At 34.3% G+C, this 15,431-nt stretch overlaps 4 protein-coding genes across 8 annotated transcripts; 2 read left to right on the top strand and 2 right to left on the bottom strand.

The window, feature by feature from the left end:
• Positions 143-2,933, bottom strand: LOC109336117 (2-methyl-6-phytyl-1,4-hydroquinone methyltransferase, chloroplastic-like). 2 transcript variants are annotated; one of them, XM_019572515.1, is made up of 4 exons: positions 2,855-2,933; positions 2,184-2,759; positions 1,562-1,868; positions 143-500 (listed from the first exon to the last, which is right to left on the bottom strand). In XM_019572515.1, exons 2-4 carry the CDS (start codon positions 2,735-2,737, stop codon positions 345-347), a joined length of 1,017 nt encoding a protein of 338 aa, XP_019428060.1. In that variant the 5' UTR covers positions 2,738-2,759; positions 2,855-2,933; the 3' UTR covers positions 143-344. The 2 variants fall into 2 exon arrangements, with proteins under 2 accessions (XP_019428060.1, XP_019428061.1); XM_019572516.1 differs by having other exon boundaries at positions 2,892-2,911.
• Positions 4,719-6,031, bottom strand: LOC109336122 (histone H2A variant 1-like). Its single transcript, XM_019572524.1, has 3 exons — positions 6,012-6,031; positions 5,822-5,932; positions 4,719-5,258 (listed from the first exon to the last, which is right to left on the bottom strand). Exons 2-3 carry the CDS (start codon positions 5,915-5,917, stop codon positions 4,962-4,964), a joined length of 393 nt encoding a protein of 130 aa, XP_019428069.1. The 5' UTR covers positions 5,918-5,932; positions 6,012-6,031; the 3' UTR covers positions 4,719-4,961.
• Positions 7,617-11,418, top strand: LOC109336120 (sec-independent protein translocase protein TatB). Of its 4 annotated transcripts, none has more exons than XM_019572521.1 (7): positions 7,617-7,765; positions 8,936-9,032; positions 9,134-9,255; positions 9,620-9,755; positions 9,847-9,902; positions 9,991-10,189; positions 11,186-11,418. In XM_019572521.1, the coding sequence occupies exons 2-7, from the start codon at positions 8,972-8,974 to the stop codon at positions 11,284-11,286; spliced, it is 675 nt and encodes a 224-aa protein (XP_019428066.1). In that variant the 5' UTR covers positions 7,617-7,765; positions 8,936-8,971; the 3' UTR covers positions 11,287-11,418. The 4 variants fall into 4 exon arrangements, with proteins under 4 accessions (XP_019428066.1, XP_019428064.1, XP_019428063.1 ...); XM_019572519.1 differs by having other exon boundaries at positions 7,617-7,801; positions 8,873-9,032; XM_019572518.1 differs by having other exon boundaries at positions 7,618-7,801; positions 8,939-9,032.
• Positions 12,264-14,751, top strand: LOC109336118 (transcription factor UNE12-like). Its single transcript, XM_019572517.1, has 6 exons — positions 12,264-12,495; positions 12,565-12,684; positions 12,827-12,892; positions 13,189-13,254; positions 13,925-14,002; positions 14,082-14,751. The coding sequence occupies exons 1-6, from the start codon at positions 12,301-12,303 to the stop codon at positions 14,295-14,297; spliced, it is 741 nt and encodes a 246-aa protein (XP_019428062.1). The 5' UTR covers positions 12,264-12,300; the 3' UTR covers positions 14,298-14,751.

Below are 15,431 nucleotides of genomic sequence, written 5' to 3'. Positions count from 1 at the left end.
GGTTAATATAATTGAGAGGGGGAGAGGGGGAAAGGGGAAGGTAACATGTAACAATCACTGCTTTTTAATATCTTCATAAAATTATAAGCAATCTTGGAATGCTGAGAGATAATGAACAGATCAAAATCACATATAGACAAATGAAATATAGTTGTATAGGCACTCCCACTCAAATTATTATAGATTGAAAAAACATGCAGAAAAGGTGAGATTGACTAATTAACAAACTAATTATGAGGTGTGACAAAATGTTTCTCAATTCCAGATGTGAAAATCTTACATTTGAAGATAAATTGAACATGGCACTGTTTCATAGGATCGCAATGTGTAAGTACTAATATCTCTTATATTGGCTGGCCTTTGGGAACAACTTGGTCTTTGAGCCACATGTAAATAGGAACCAATACAAACCATGTTGCTGCTAATGCACCCAACGCGAAGCGCAGTAAAAAGACAAAAGGATTTACTGGCTTTTCGACGTCTTCTTCCTTTGGACCAAGCTGCAACAAATTGTAGAAACCAAAAACAATCAGCATGTTTTACACAATACTCCCTCTTGTGAATACAAGATAAGAAAATATATTAATTTATGGTCAATCAGAAATTCCAAGGGACAGATTATGTGACTTCTTTAAGAACAACTACCATATTCACTAATACCCATAAATCCTATCACTTTACTAGACAGTTATAGACATTTTGCAGGTAAACAAGAATTTTATCATGTTTGGAAGCAGTGGTCAACGAAGGTGAAAGTTTTAGTGTTGTGCCTTTTGAAAATCTAAACTCCAAACCTAAAGTGTTCATATCATTGATTGAAAAAACCGAAAGATAGCAGGGAATTGAAGAAATCCAGTACAATACTATGCCTGTTATGTACAGCAAGTTTGTAAGCATAATCTGTATAGTGGTATTGAGCTTCAAGTTGAAAAGAGAATGAAGCTTGAACTAGCCGTGCATGCACAAAAACGAATGAAAGTAACCAGTAATATCAACCATGATAGTTAGCTAGTTCATCATGCCAAGTCTAGTTATTTTCTTTTTTCAAGTTTCATTAGGTTCATTGACAATGAAACATGTAAATATAATGCAGCAAACATATGAATATAGGGCAGAGTCATGAGTTGTCAAAGAAGTCAGGGAAAAAAACATCAAATGAACGAAACACAATACTAAGAGAAAATTTAACTGTGACTAGAAAAAAATAGGGATCTAAATCAGAAAGAATGGGACAGGTTTTCCCTCAAATGCGCTTCAGCAGTACCATTAAATAAATCAGGAAAAGAGGGATACCAACAGACCAAATCTTAGTAACAGAATGCCCAACTCTAGTGTCATACATGTAATATTCCGTCCAGGTTAGACTCTACTTTGTTTATGGTCAGTAAATCATGAAATGTACCATCACACAAACAGATACATCAACAGGGAAGGCATAGAGATATTTTCAAACTTCCTTCGATTCAAATACAAATAAAACCCCAATAAATTCCACAAAGAAAACAAGGGCCAACATCAACAACAACAAAATTATAGACTGATAAGCTAAGATGACAAATACCTCCAAAGGAGAATCTCCTGATGCAGGTTTAATACCAGTCACTGAACAACCCATGATCAAGCCATGACGTCTTACCCCGCGATACCACTTCGGTCCAATCCTTTTCAGCTGGACATCCTTAAACCCTGCCTTCTCAAACCACTCAATGTACTCTTCCTCCTTAGGGAAAAGCATCCAAACATCTGCAAAGAAACGTGACAACCAAAATGTTGGGTGGACCGGACCAATTAAGCATGCTTTGCCTCCAAGTTTCAAAACCCTGTATGCTTCCTTGATACCACGCTGTGGATCTGGCCAGTATTCAATACTGACAAAGGAAACCATATCAATATATCATCATTACCCCTTTAAGGCACACAACTTCACAACCACATATAGCCATAATGCAAATTAACCATAAACATTCACCAGTGAATAAAATGAACACTTGAATAAATATAATGCAACTAGCCTGCTTGTTTAGGATTCTCAAAACAATTATTCTACAAAATCAATATCAAATGTTACAAAATTAAATCTTTTTTTACATAAACGTTTTTTTTGGTGAGAAATTGGAAAATTGAGCTTCTCCTAAACATTTTTAGTGTCAAAATGGATTTGTTTTAGAAGGTAGAGGTAGTACCTTCCAGCAGATACATATCTATCAGCATAATCGGTTCGAAAAGGAAGATCTTCAGCATCTCCTTCAACAATTTTACAATCCTTAAGTGGTTCCTTCTGTTTAGCTTTATCAAGCTGATGAGGTGACTGATCAAGAATGGTAACATTATTTGCATCAACATGTTTAACAATACCCAATGTAGTAAAACCAGTTCCACCACCAACATCAACCACTAACATGTTCCTATCACTAAGATCAGCAGGTTCAAGAGCACCATCTCTCATATCCTCAGTCCAATGACCAGGGTTGATAACATGGTCATACACAATGGATAAGAATCTGTAGAACCAAAAGGCTTCTTTTTTATGCTGTATGAATCTGGGTTGTGAGGTTGGTCTTGAAGAAGAGACACTACAATTGAGGGTTCTAATCTTATTGGTGGTAGCAATAAAACGCAGTTTTGGGATGGATTTACCGTGAAAATCAGAAGAAGAAGAAGTGAAACCTAACCCATTTTGGGTTCTGTTAGTGAAGAGTGTAAGGTTTTGAGTTCCGCTTAGCATTAATGAAGTCATTGGAATATTGAAGAGAATGGATCTAAAAATAAACAGAAAAATGAAATCAGTTCAAGTGAATGTATATGAGATTGAGAATAAAGAAAGGAAATTGAATCAGAGAGAGAGAAGAAGAACCTTGAAAATGGAGTGTGTGTTGTGTTGTGTTGGTCACCACAGTTTCAATTCATTTCTCTCCGCTCTCCTCATCCAAAATGCACTTAACAAAGCATTTTTACACGAGTTTAAAATCTATGCATCGATAATGGTAATGTTTTTATATTATCATTGATTTATTTATTATTGTATTACTTTTATTTGAGAGTAAATAATACTTAATAATTTAATAGGGGATAATTTGTTGATAGTGTAAAAAATATTTACACTATATATATATTAAATCATTTTTACACATGTTTTTCCTCTTTTAGTTAAGATAATATTTTTTTACAGATTTGTAGGTCAATTATTTTAATAACTTTTTTACTAAAAGAAATTCCACAAAAAATATGAGGGGAATTATGCTTTTATAATTTTTTAAAATTATTTAATTTAAATATAAAAATTTAGACCCTTAAAATTTTGTTTTTATCCCTTGTCAAACTTCTTAGAGAGAATTACATCATATATGGTTTGCTTTAATTAGGATAGGGTTATTGATTTAGGACAACAATCGCTTTAATATATATTATTTTATGATATATATTATCCTTCATGATACACCTATTTTATTTCCAAATTTAGGATAGTTTCATCCTTACTTTTGTACTTAGTCTAGAAACATGTTTATGTCTTAAGTTTACTTTTGGGTTATGATGGTATTCGTCTGGTCGTGTTTGATCCAATATGTCTTAAACATATGGGACCTCAGAGGCAGAGTTTTTGGTCTCTGAGTTGGGTAGGAAAAGGCAAACATGTCGTGTAGTGTGGGCCGTTAAATATGCCCAAATATATTATTACATACAAGGAACTAAATTTTGCAAAAGTGGATATATATACATAGATAAAAGAAAGAAAGAAAGAAAGAAGGAGAGAAAGAAAGAAAGGAGAGAAAGAAGGAAAGAACGAGAGAAAGAAAGAAAGAAAGAAAGAAAGAAGGAGAAAGGAGAGAAAGAAAGAAAGAAGGGAGGAAAGAAAGAAGGAAAGAAAGAAAGAGAGAAAGAGAGAAAGAAAGAAAGAAAGAAAGAAAGAAAGTGAATGGGTTGTGAGGAGTAGCAGTCTTGGAAGTGGTGACAACTAATGAATCCTAGATATATAGAGGAAGCAGAATCCCATCTCTCCTTCATCTATCATTGTTTCAGAGGGTCCGTGACAGAAGAACATGGTACCTTCAGTAGCCACATCCCCACCTTTGCCATCCTCTCTATGGTGGTGAAATGAAAATATGATAGATTATTAAGAATTTGGGATCACTTAGCTCTATACACTAGTTGTTTGGTTATCCAATTTTTGAAAAAGAAAAAAACTCGAGTACTTAAAACCAAGCTTTGTACAATTCACAGCAACCACATTGATGCTCTTACACAACAATTGCATAAAATATTAAAATGCCAAATATATAGTAAGTGGCTTAAAACGGATATCCCTTTCTATAATATATACCCCATATATGTAAATTTAGAAATCAACTCTAGAATTACTAATGAAAAAGTTAGTGTGGTTGATACATGTTCCAAACACGGTTAGCTGCAGCCTGCAGACTTGTGCAATGGGGACAAAACCAAGGATGCTACACAAGCTCTATTCTATTGGCCCAACAAACAATTAATGAATGTGATATAAAGGGTTTCTAGTTTGAAGAAAAAAAGTTTCAGCAATCACGAACAAACAAAACCCAAGGCAGAATGGAATCAAAAGTCAAAACCATCATCAGCTGATAGTAAGTCTATTGAAGTTCTTGAACTTTTTCATATGAAGAGGTCAATTTTATATGGACGGCGTTAAGCTTGTAGACAGTAATCAATAAGTGACCAATTGCAAAGATTAAGCAAACAAAGATGAATAAAGACAACAAACCACAGATCCAAAAGAAAACATTGTTGAGCAATCAATGTAACAGTCTTACCAATCCAGAATAGACCAATTCAAACAGTTAAGTGGCCATATAAAATTACTACCAAATTATATGTCAACATCTAATTGTCAAAAGAAAGCATCCTAGCCTAGTGTGATAAAGTCATAATAACAAACATAACCTAATTTAAATAAACAGACATCTAAGATGAGAATAAGCAAACAGATGATCCTATTCTTTGGAGGTTTTGTTGATCAAGGACTTGTGAATGTGAGGGATGACACCACCACCAGCAATGGTCCCTTTGATGAGGGTATCAAGCTCCTCATCTCCTCTGATAGCAAGTTGCAAATGCCTTGGTGTGATCCTCTTCACTTTGAGATCTTTGCTTGCATTCCCCGCGAGTTCAAGAACCTCGGCAGTGAGATACTCGAGAATGGAGGCCAAGTACACAGCAGCAGTGGCACCAACACGTCCATGGGCTGAGACCCTTTGTTTCAACTGTCTGTGGATACGTCCCACTGGAAACTGCAACCAACCCATCCATTCAATTATATCCAAAAAAACATTTAAAAAACACGATCTTTAGTCAAATGGGTTCTGCAAGTTACAATGTCTGCAACAATGTAAAAAAATATAAACCTAATCCATATCATGCAAAAAGGTACTAATTACCTGCAAATTATAGACAATGTGAACAATTTAATCTCACAAAACCAATATTGTTATGTTGAATCGCAAAGCATACTAATATAAATAAAACATAAAGGGGGAAATATTAAATGGGTCGTACTAGGTACACAGTGCAAATTCAACCCCACTTCATACAAAAGGTTAAATCACCTGCAGCTTACACACTCAAACCTATCTCAAAATATCAATATTCTTATGTTCTAAATTAACCCTTTTATTATAAATAATGGGGGTGATGGAAACATAATAAATAGACAAAATAGTTAAATCGCGGTTAGATAAGAGGAAAAAATGTTAACTTTTAATGGAAAATATAGAAATTGCACAGAAAATAAGTAAAGTGAATGAGTTAGAAATTTAGGGTTGAAGTTTTGAGGGCTTTAAGTGATATAGGTTACCTGAATTCCAGCACGGGAAGAACGAGAAATAGGTTTCTTCTTATCCTTGTCTTTGTTTGCTGCAGCCAAAAGCCCCTTCCCTCCTTTTCCAGCCATAATGATCTTCTTCACCTGTTCTTCTACCCATTTCAAATCATTTACCAAAACATTACAAACAAAACAGAAACATTAACATAGAGAGATACCTTACCTGAGAGAGAAAGACAGAAAGTGGGGGTTTTGTTTTTGAGTATTAGATCCAAAATTTGATGATATTGGGTGATGCAGTTTGTTAAATAATGTGCGTTTCAAACTGTGTGGCGCCAATTCCTGCGTGGGAAAACACATTTTCATTCCCAATTTCAAATCCCTATTTTTCCCAGTTTCTGCGCCCAATCTCTCAAATTTCCCAAATGGCCCAACGGATTGTGATTTGGTAAGCCCGACTCGGATGACCCTCCTCCTGGCCCTCCATGAGCTCAGCACAGGATGAACCCACCAAAGAGGCAAAGACCCTTTCTTCATTTATTCTTTTTTTTATATATCAACGTAACTTTTTTTATTTGGTACTCTGAAGGTGTCTCATTACCATTTTTTATACGGAATTCCTTTTAGAATTTGTGATTGTCTCTCTCAACAACTATTGTTTTCGGGAATTGGATATTCGATTTTGAGAATTCAGTAAGACTTTGCATTAATAGACTAACATCTTGTTGATTATCAAGTATCTGAACATTTAACCTCTTACTCAAAAGTTCTTCAATTATTAGAAAAATTATCCCAAATAGATAAATAAGCAAAATTAGATATAATAGGTAGGGATGACAATGAGTTTAGATAAATATAGTATTTGGATTAGTCATGTTGCTTTATTTTTTTGACTCAAACTCATGTGGATACCACATGGTCTGTTACTCGCAGATCATTGAGTACATTGTGGATCCGACGATACCTATAAATTCAAAAATATTAAAAATAATTGCGAGTAATTTATGCAATTTTATATTTATTTTCTATAATCATATATGTTATTTGACAATCAACAGTAAAAAATTATAAAACATATTTTAAACACAATTTAAATTAACTATTAAGCACATCTCATCTTACTTAATCAAATGTAAAAACAATTTCAATCTTACAATAGAAAATTTATCCAATAAGAACTTCAAGAAAAGAATGAAATGATATTACAACTATGAATTAATAATACAACATTATAGATTATAGTTATAATTAATATTATATTATAATTAGGAAATGATAGCGCTTTTAGGTACCGTTGGTTTAGGTACCTTATCTGAACTCAAATTCATCTAGCAATGAGTCTCAACATCCTTAGTCTCTACAAGATTGGATAGCCATTGGTCATTGTTATTTGTAATTAAAAGAAGTGATCAAGTAAATAGTTAATTTCTTAATTATATTTTTCTATGATTTAATAAATGAGTAATGTTATATTATTTTACTGACTGTTTTTACAAATCTTTTTATCCACATAAGAGTGATACGTATCAATTGTAAAAAATTATTTTTGTGAAAATTAATGCTTTAAATTTATTCACCATTTTAAACTATTAGATTTATTAAGAATTGACGACTAAAATGTGAAATAAATTTAAAAAACTCACTATTAAAATAAATGATTTTTCTCAATAATAAATAATATATTATCCTATCACATGAGGATTATTGTGATTATTAGTAGGATGATTGGATAAGAATTTGTTTATAATAATATCACAAAAAAACCACTTTCTTTTACAAACTCAAAAACTAGCCTTGCTTCCATTTTCCAATCGCATACGAGTGCCGCCACGGTGTTCCTGTCTAAGTCCGCCGCTGCCATAATCTCATCTCCTTTCATTTTCAATATCGCAAACAATATTCCTTCAACAAATCTGCGGTTGCATTTCTCTTCGTCATCACTTCTCAACCTCGCCTCTGTTTTGCTCTTCTCCGGTTTAGGGGTCTCGGCACCGCCATTCTTATTCGGTTCAGGTATTTCAAAAACCTAATTGTTAAGAAAATTTGATCACAGTCAATTCATGGAGGATAACTTCTGAAACTTATTGATTTTGTTTTTGGTTTTGATCTGAAACTTATTGAATGTGAATGCTTCTGTAACCTCATTTCACCTAAGTCCTTAGGTGTATGCTTATTTAGTTCATGATTAGAAGGAAGGATATTTAAGGGATGCACGTAATCTTTAAAATTGTTACACATATGGATTTTTTTTCAATTTGTCATTAAAAATCTATGCTCTGAGGAATCTGCAATCTGAGTTCCTATTTCCTATACTACATGAGGAAAAAGTTCAATGGTCTATAAATTCTAAGACTATATATAGCTTAAAATTCATTCTATTATGATTTCTGTGAATATATGCATAGGTGAAATGAGAAGTTTGTAATTTTTTCTTAATATAATATAATGATGTATAACTGGAATGTCCTAAAACAACGGAATACTGCCGTATGTATAAATGTAGTTTCAAAGTAAAAAATGATAAAATTATTCTTTTAAGCTCACTTGCTGTCCATGTCATGCTTCATCCAAGTTACTAGTGAACACCTGAAATTTCCAAGGGATTTTGCCGTCGCTAATCTGCAATATTCTTGTAGTGACCTAAGAAGCTCTCTACTGAATCTCCTTACTTTGATGGGATTTAGCAACATGCCTAGATTTTTATTCAAAATGCACAAGGAATATATTCGATAAGGCACATGTTATGGTTAGAGAATTCTGACAAACATGTTATGGTTAGAGAATTCTGACAATCTTCTGAAGTACCTTACGTGCTTACATAGAATCTTGTATTGGAGGTACCTGAACTTTCCGTATAGTTTGGAAGCATGGTCTTCCCGTTCATGGTTGCGAAAATTATTAATTTAACCAAATTAATATATAGGAGGATCAGCCCGCCAAATATGAACGTTTCTCCAGGTAAACCTTGTGTTAGGGAAGAACTAATAATCCAATTGAAACACACACATGTATTTCAACTCGTGAATTCTCATATGACCATATGTTCTCATGCTTGCCTCATATGATTGTAAATTGATTCTGAAGGAATTTGGCCCTCTCTAAACGGACCCTTGCTTGCCCAAATTTACTGACTCTTGACTCCTCTGGCAGTGGCAGAGGTCTTACACAACAAATCAGTTACCAATGCTGGGGTTTTCATATGGAGAAATACTTCTGTTGCTCGGAGCCACTGCTGCTCTGATTGGTTGGTTCTGGTTCATACTACTCTTACCATATGGCCAACTTAATTTGTTAAGTAGGATTGTAAATTGTATATTGTTTATCTTGAAAATGGATGTGTAATAGGTCCAAAAGATTTGCCAATAATAGCCAGAACAGCAGGGAGGCTAGCTGGACGATCTATTGGATATGTACAATTGGCTCGTGGTCAGTTTGAATCTGTAGTGCAACAATCTCAAGCTCGCCAGGTATTCCTCTTTCTCCTACTCACACAGATTGGTTTCATTAGATTTTTATAGACTGGATTATCATAAGTGTTGCATTTGGTTGCTTAGAAAGAATTGGGAAAATAAAGCCAAGTTAGGTCTGGAATTTCTAAGTTAAGAAGAGTGGGTTGTGATTTTAATTTGAATAAAAAATACAATGCGACAATTTGAGTTTCTAGTATCTCAACTGCATGTGATTCACTTTGAACAATAATATCACATAATATAAAAGTCTGAGACATATTTATATTCCATCAAAGGATTGCTTGTCCATACCAGGACTTGCTAATGGCATCCCATTAAGAAAAACTAAATTTGGTTGCATTCACCTATTTTGTCTTTTTAGGTTCACAAGGAACTGCAAGACACAATGGCGCAGCTAGATGCTATTCGTCATGAAATTCGAAGTATTTCAATTATAAGTCCTGGCCCTATGACCCGGAGGCTTGTGGATAATCTTGACCACATATCTACGTCAGATGGTATTATTTACACCATTTATTTCAGAACATAACTCAGTTTTCTAATTTTTATGGATATGGTATTGAGATTTTGTATATGTTGATGATATAGACAATAGGAAACTAGAAGATGTTGAAGAGAATAACCCGATACCCACTGTTACCAAGGTTTATTGACCACATCCACAACTTTAGATAAATATAATTATAAGCTGCCTTAGGAAATATGTGCTCACATGCCTGTAATTATTTCCAGGATTCGACCTTATTAGCCTCAGATTCATGCAATATGCAAAGTCAAGCAACTACTTACGCTAGATTGGCAGAGTCCCCTGCAATAAAGAATGGTTTATCTGCAAGTGGTGCTGAAGATGAGAAGATTGAAGATGAACTTCAACTTACTGTCATACCAGTTTCTGCTGAAAACACTGGACTCTTACCAAAAAATCGTGGGGGTAATGATACTTTTTGTTGTTTAGTTGGCTTTTGGTAGCATGATTGTCCAATATCTGTGATTCTTTGCTGCATACTTATCTATGTAAAGCCTGTTACACAGATTTTTTATATTTGCATTTTGTGCATAATGTGGTGTGCACGGCTTCCTATCTACGTATGTCACATAATCCATAAGTATGAGCGCTAAAATATGTACTTGTTAAGGTTCCATCTCAAAACCGATTAACTATGAGAGTTTTAGCCCAATAGGTAAACCACACCCGAGAGAATGAGGCGGATGATGTGAGATTTACTTCCCAGCATGCTCTTTTGACATAAGCATATTATACCAGGCGACGAGGTTACCTTTGACTCTGACTATGATACCAACTTGAAAAGGATGAAGATTTACATGAATCGTTTGAGTGATTTGTGCAGTCAACCTTTCTATTTGTAATACAAGAGTACATAAATCCTTTAACTTTAGGGAAATAAAATCAGAGCATAGTAACAAGATATGATTTCATAATCATATATGTAAACTCAATCAAATACAAAACCTTCTAATTATCTCAACAATCTCCACCAGTTTTTATTTGTTATTTCCATTACATACAGACAGATGTTTTCAGATGTGATTTTGTTGATCTGTTTAGTTAGTTCAGTTGGAATATACTATTACACGGTTAGCTGGAAAGGCTGGAATCAAAGAATGTTTGTTCATCACTTGAACTGCATTCATTGTTGAGACTGTGGCTCATTTGGTATGCACTAGGATATTATGAAAACTGTTATCTATTTCACTGTGATAAGCTTGAATCCCTTATTTTATTTTTATATTTTGGAATCTGTGGTAGGGGCTTGTGAATCATTCCTGTCTATGATTGAGTCACATACCCTGGCTGTCCACCTCAATTTTTCCCCTTATTGGCACCAAATGGACTATTTATTGCATTATTGATCAGCTTCTGTTTGTTCTAGAATGATATTTGATTTAGCTTTGGTTGTATTTGCAGCTGATGTGAAGGGATCTGACTTAGTTCTAGAAGCAATTTTGGAGGCAGAGGTAGCTCATAAAGCAAAGGAATTCTTTTCACAGCCCCAAAATCAAATATGATTGTTATGGTTATAGTACATATAAAACCTTCATTTTATACATGTTAGACGTACTCAGTTTGTAGCATTTGTAAATACAAATAATACATATTTTGGAGATTTTTTTTTTGTAAGGAAGGTATTGATTGGTGAATTTTATTTTTGGGCATACAGATTGATGATTTCGCAAGTAACATACAACTCTAGCATACCATAGTCGTAGAGGGTAAAGCATTCTGTGAAATTGTGAAAATGAGGCACAGATTAATAAAAAAGAATTGTTTCTGATGGACTGTAATAATATTTTTCTAGTTTCTTCAATAATCATACTTTTTTATTTGGGTTTTGATCTTCACCTAATTCTCTATATTAATCTTTATTTTTCAACTCACTTGAGTTTTTCGATCGAAACTTAGGTGTTTTCCCACCGATTCAACGAGGGGTAATCTCTGAGTGCAATGGGATCATTAAGTTTTCTCAAATTTTTCATCTTATATATAAATGAATTTAATATGTATGCACTGATATTGTAAGTGTTTTTCACTGTCAGTAAATTATTTATTATTGATTCGTTAAACATTATTGACTCTTAAATAAAAGTAGTGTAAACTAATGCTGAATGATAGGCTGATAGTGTAAGAAAATTTATACTCATAACACAAATTTTAAACTCTACATAAATATGCATAATAATGTTATTGTGTAAAGAGTATTTGTTAAAGAAATAAAAATTTCATATAAACAAATGAGAGACAAACCTCTTATTTTATTATGAATGAGTTGTTGGAGATACTCTATATGAACATTTATTTTTCGTAACTCATAAGGGTTATTTACACAATTAACACCTCATCTATTGTTTAATACTAAAACTTTTTACACTCTATTCATAGATATTATACAACAAAAAATGATGTCTCTTTCAGAGGAGAAAAAAGAATGCATCTTATTATGATTATTATATTAAGCAGCACAAAGGCAAAGTAGTGTTGCCTCCTCCTCCTGGTGCTTGTAAGTGAATTGTGTTGAGTGATAAATGGCAAATGAAGCCAACGATGATTTCCTTCAACAAATCCTCTCTCTCCCTTCTTCTGACTCTACATCTCTCTACCACTTAGACCAAGCTAGAGGAGTAGGAAGAGTAGTAGGAGGAGGAGGAGGAACCTTCATCAACCATCACCATGCTTCTTCAACTGCTAACCATAATCTTCCTCATGCCACACCCAACAATGTAACTCTATCTTTCTAGTACAATTCTCTCACCCTCTTTCTCTCTTGATGATATATCCCTTTGTTGCAGGTTTTTCATGGGCAACCCATGCTTACCAACGTTCCTATTGCTCCACATGCACCGGCGATGCGTCCTAGAGTCCGGGCTAGAAGGGGACAAGCAACTGATCCACACAGCATAGCCGAAAGGGTTAGCTCTATGATATTTCTGAGATTGTGAACTTTGCTTGTTATTATGATGGTTAACATTAAAATGAGGATAAAAATGATGTTTTTACTCCTTGATTGGGTAATTGTTTTTTGTAATCTTCATCTTACTATTTTGATAACAGTTGCGTAGAGAAAGAATAGCTGAAAGAATCAGGGCTTTGCAAGAGCTGGTTCCTAGTGTCAACAAGGTGTGTTACTTATCTTAGCTGTAATTTTACTGCAATATATGTAGTTTTGTGTTTGTCTTCAGATGGAATTTTTTGTGTTTGGATACTATATGGATTATTTTCAATGTTCACCATGAAGCAAAGATAGACCTTTGAATTCTACAAATTAGGGTGTTTTTTAATGTAAAAAAATCTTGAAATAGAATGCTTCAATTTGTAAATATTTATAACATGTGGTCTGCAATATTTCCTCTGATCCTATGCAGTATAATTATCCCATGATTGCTAATATTTTTGTGCATTTGTACTTTGTTCAGACTGATAAAGCTATCATGCTTGATGAAATTGTGGATTATGTCAAGTTCTTAAGACTTCAAGTGAAGGTTAATGCTCTTGTGATCCTCATGGATTTTACATTTTTTTCATTTGATGTATGTCCTTATCAAGTCTCAATTTATAATTAGCAACAGCTTTTAGTGCGAGTTGTGGATTTGTGTCAAATCTCTTAACCTGTTCCTCTTGAGCCCTCGCTCCACATGGTCATCATTTAGTTGGGACTCAACTCGTTGTCATGAACCCAAGTTGATTAGCCAATGGACTTTTTCCCATAGCTAAAATAGCTACAGTGCAAAATAGTGTAAAAATGCTACCCAAGGAAGCATGGGCAATTATAACCTGTAAGGACCGGTAGTCAAACAACAATTATTGTGAAAATAGTTCGTGCTTCCTTGAGTAGCATTTTCATACTATTTTGCATTCTAGTTATTTTGACTACCCAATAATATCCAAGGGTCTCTATCTGTGGGGACTCGATTGTTTTTCCATCAACACAAACTCTGATTTTCTCTTTCAGCAATTTGTGAGCAGTGCAACAATTTCTACAAACATGCTAACAGTTTCATGATTATCTAGACATATGTGGGAGTACATATTGCTGTTTGAATATGCAAATGGAAAAACATGTCTGTTCATAGGATCCGAATTTAAATTTCTCAGAAGTATTAAACTGGAGCGCGAAAGACTTCCAATGACCGTTATTTTTATCCCTCTTAGGTTTTGAGCATGAGTCGATTGGGCGGAGCTGGTGCAGTGGCACCACTGGTAACTGACATCCCATTGTCATTGGTCGAGGTAATTGTTCTCTTAAAAAGGTGTAATTGGCAAGATTTATTTTTCGTCGAAAATATTTATCAAATTTAGTATTGATCAGGAGGAAGGAAACCAACCAGCTTGGGAGAAGTGGTCAAATGATGGCACAGAAACACAGGTAGCTAAGCTTATGGAAGAAAATGTAGGAGCTGCCATGCAGTTTCTTCAATCAAAGGCTCTCTGCATCATGCCCATTTCACTGGCATCAGCAATATATCAGTCACAACCATCAGACACCTCTAGCATAGTTAAGGTTGAAACTAATCCTCCTTCATAGATAGACCTAAGGCACAGGTTGCACTATCCATTGTCCCCTACAAGGGCTTACCTAAAACTTGTAGGAGTTATTTGTCAAGTTGCAATCAAAGTTGGATGCTATAGTCCTTACTTTTTTGCCTTTCTTTCTGCTTTTGTCAATCAAGGTTTCAATGTCAATGCCCTATGAAAATACAAACAGACCCCATCATGTCTTTCCTAATTTCAACTAAAGGGAAAGAAATTGTCAAAATTCACTAGAGATGCTCTTCTCTTTTGTATCAATGGTAGGGGTTAGTGGAATGTGATGAAAGCACTTTTTTAGTGGGGCTTAGGTTTTGTAGTGGGCACTGGGACTTGATTTTGTAGTGGACAGTGGGACTATGTAAAGGTTAGAGTGGTTTGTATATTTTTATTAGTGATGTAACTCTTGAAAATTTGAGATTCATAAGTGAAATGGATAATGGTTGTTTTAACAGTGGTTGGGTGTTGCAAGTCTACCTGAAAATGATGATGCTTTTTGTTTGTTTAGGGCGTGCATTAGTTGTTTATTCAAAGTAGGTACACTTCTTTTCTATTGGAGGCATAGATGGAATGCCAAGTATAGTGCTCTCTTCACCCAAGTCATATAAATCTCTTATTTTTCTTTGCCCCCTTTTTTGTCCTGCTGAGACCATAGCAATGAACTCCAACTTTTATCCAACTAAAGTGAAAGGCCCTTTATTTTAAAGTTTCAATTATGGGTGGTATGCTTTAGCATATTTGGACACCTTTTGTTTGCTTACTTTAGTGATTTTATTTGGATAATTTAGCAAATAATATAGCGAGAATAATGGGTTATTTAATGGCATACATGAAGGTTTATTTGGGTTTGCACAACTCAGGTTGGAAAGGAAAATTAAAGAGGCCATTCCATTTTTATTTGGTAATTCGACCGTAGAATTTCTCTGTTTCTGTATTTCTGGAATATGAGTGTGTGGCTTATTGGAATTCATCCTATTCATAAGCATGTGTAAAAAAATGTACAAGTGTAAAGTGGTTGATCTATAAATATTGCTTGTCTAAAAATAACATCAGTACTACGTTGGTCATTAGTGTACTAGTGATCTAAATCATACACATGAAATAGCTCCTTACAGTGAGCTTCTCTCTGAGA

The sequence above is a fragment of the Lupinus angustifolius genome, chromosome LG20 (genome assembly GCF_001865875.1).
Source record: "Lupinus angustifolius cultivar Tanjil chromosome LG20, LupAngTanjil_v1.0, whole genome shotgun sequence".
NCBI classification, from domain to species: Eukaryota; Viridiplantae; Streptophyta; class Magnoliopsida; order Fabales; family Fabaceae; genus Lupinus; species Lupinus angustifolius.
This window is presented reverse-complemented; position numbering and strand designations above follow the sequence as displayed.

Bases quoted from the DNA above. Each gene is read 5' to 3' on its own strand.
- LOC109336118 (XM_019572517.1), top strand. From the start codon at position 12,301: ATGGCAAATGAAGCCAACGATGATTTCCTTCAACAAATCCTCTCTCTC. The intron at 12,893-13,188 runs GTGTGTTACTTA...TACTTTGTTCAG, and splicing joins TGGTTCCTAGTGTCAACAAG to ACTGATAAAGCTATCATGCT. The intron at 13,255-13,924 runs GTTAATGCTCTT...TATCCCTCTTAG, and splicing joins TCTTAAGACTTCAAGTGAAG to GTTTTGAGCATGAGTCGATT.
- LOC109336117 (XM_019572515.1), bottom strand. From the start codon at position 2,737: ATGACTTCATTAATGCTAAGCGGAACTCAAAACCTTACACTCTTCACT. The intron at 1,869-2,183 runs GTACTACCTCTA...TTCCTTTGTCAG, and splicing joins AGATATGTATCTGCTGGAAG to TATTGAATACTGGCCAGATC. The intron at 501-1,561 runs GTATTTGTCATC...AATTTGTTGCAG, and splicing joins CAGGAGATTCTCCTTTGGAG to CTTGGTCCAAAGGAAGAAGA.
- LOC109336122 (XM_019572524.1), bottom strand. From the start codon at position 5,917: ATGGCTGGAAAAGGAGGGAAGGGGCTTTTGGCTGCAGCAAACAAAGAC. The intron at 5,259-5,821 runs GTAACCTATATC...GGTTGGTTGCAG, and splicing joins CTTCCCGTGCTGGAATTCAG to TTTCCAGTGGGACGTATCCA.
- LOC109336120 (XM_019572521.1), top strand. From the start codon at position 8,972: ATGCTGGGGTTTTCATATGGAGAAATACTTCTGTTGCTCGGAGCCACT. The intron at 9,256-9,619 runs GTATTCCTCTTT...TTGTCTTTTTAG, and splicing joins AACAATCTCAAGCTCGCCAG to GTTCACAAGGAACTGCAAGA. The intron at 10,190-11,185 runs GTAATGATACTT...TTGTATTTGCAG, and splicing joins CTTACCAAAAAATCGTGGGG to CTGATGTGAAGGGATCTGAC.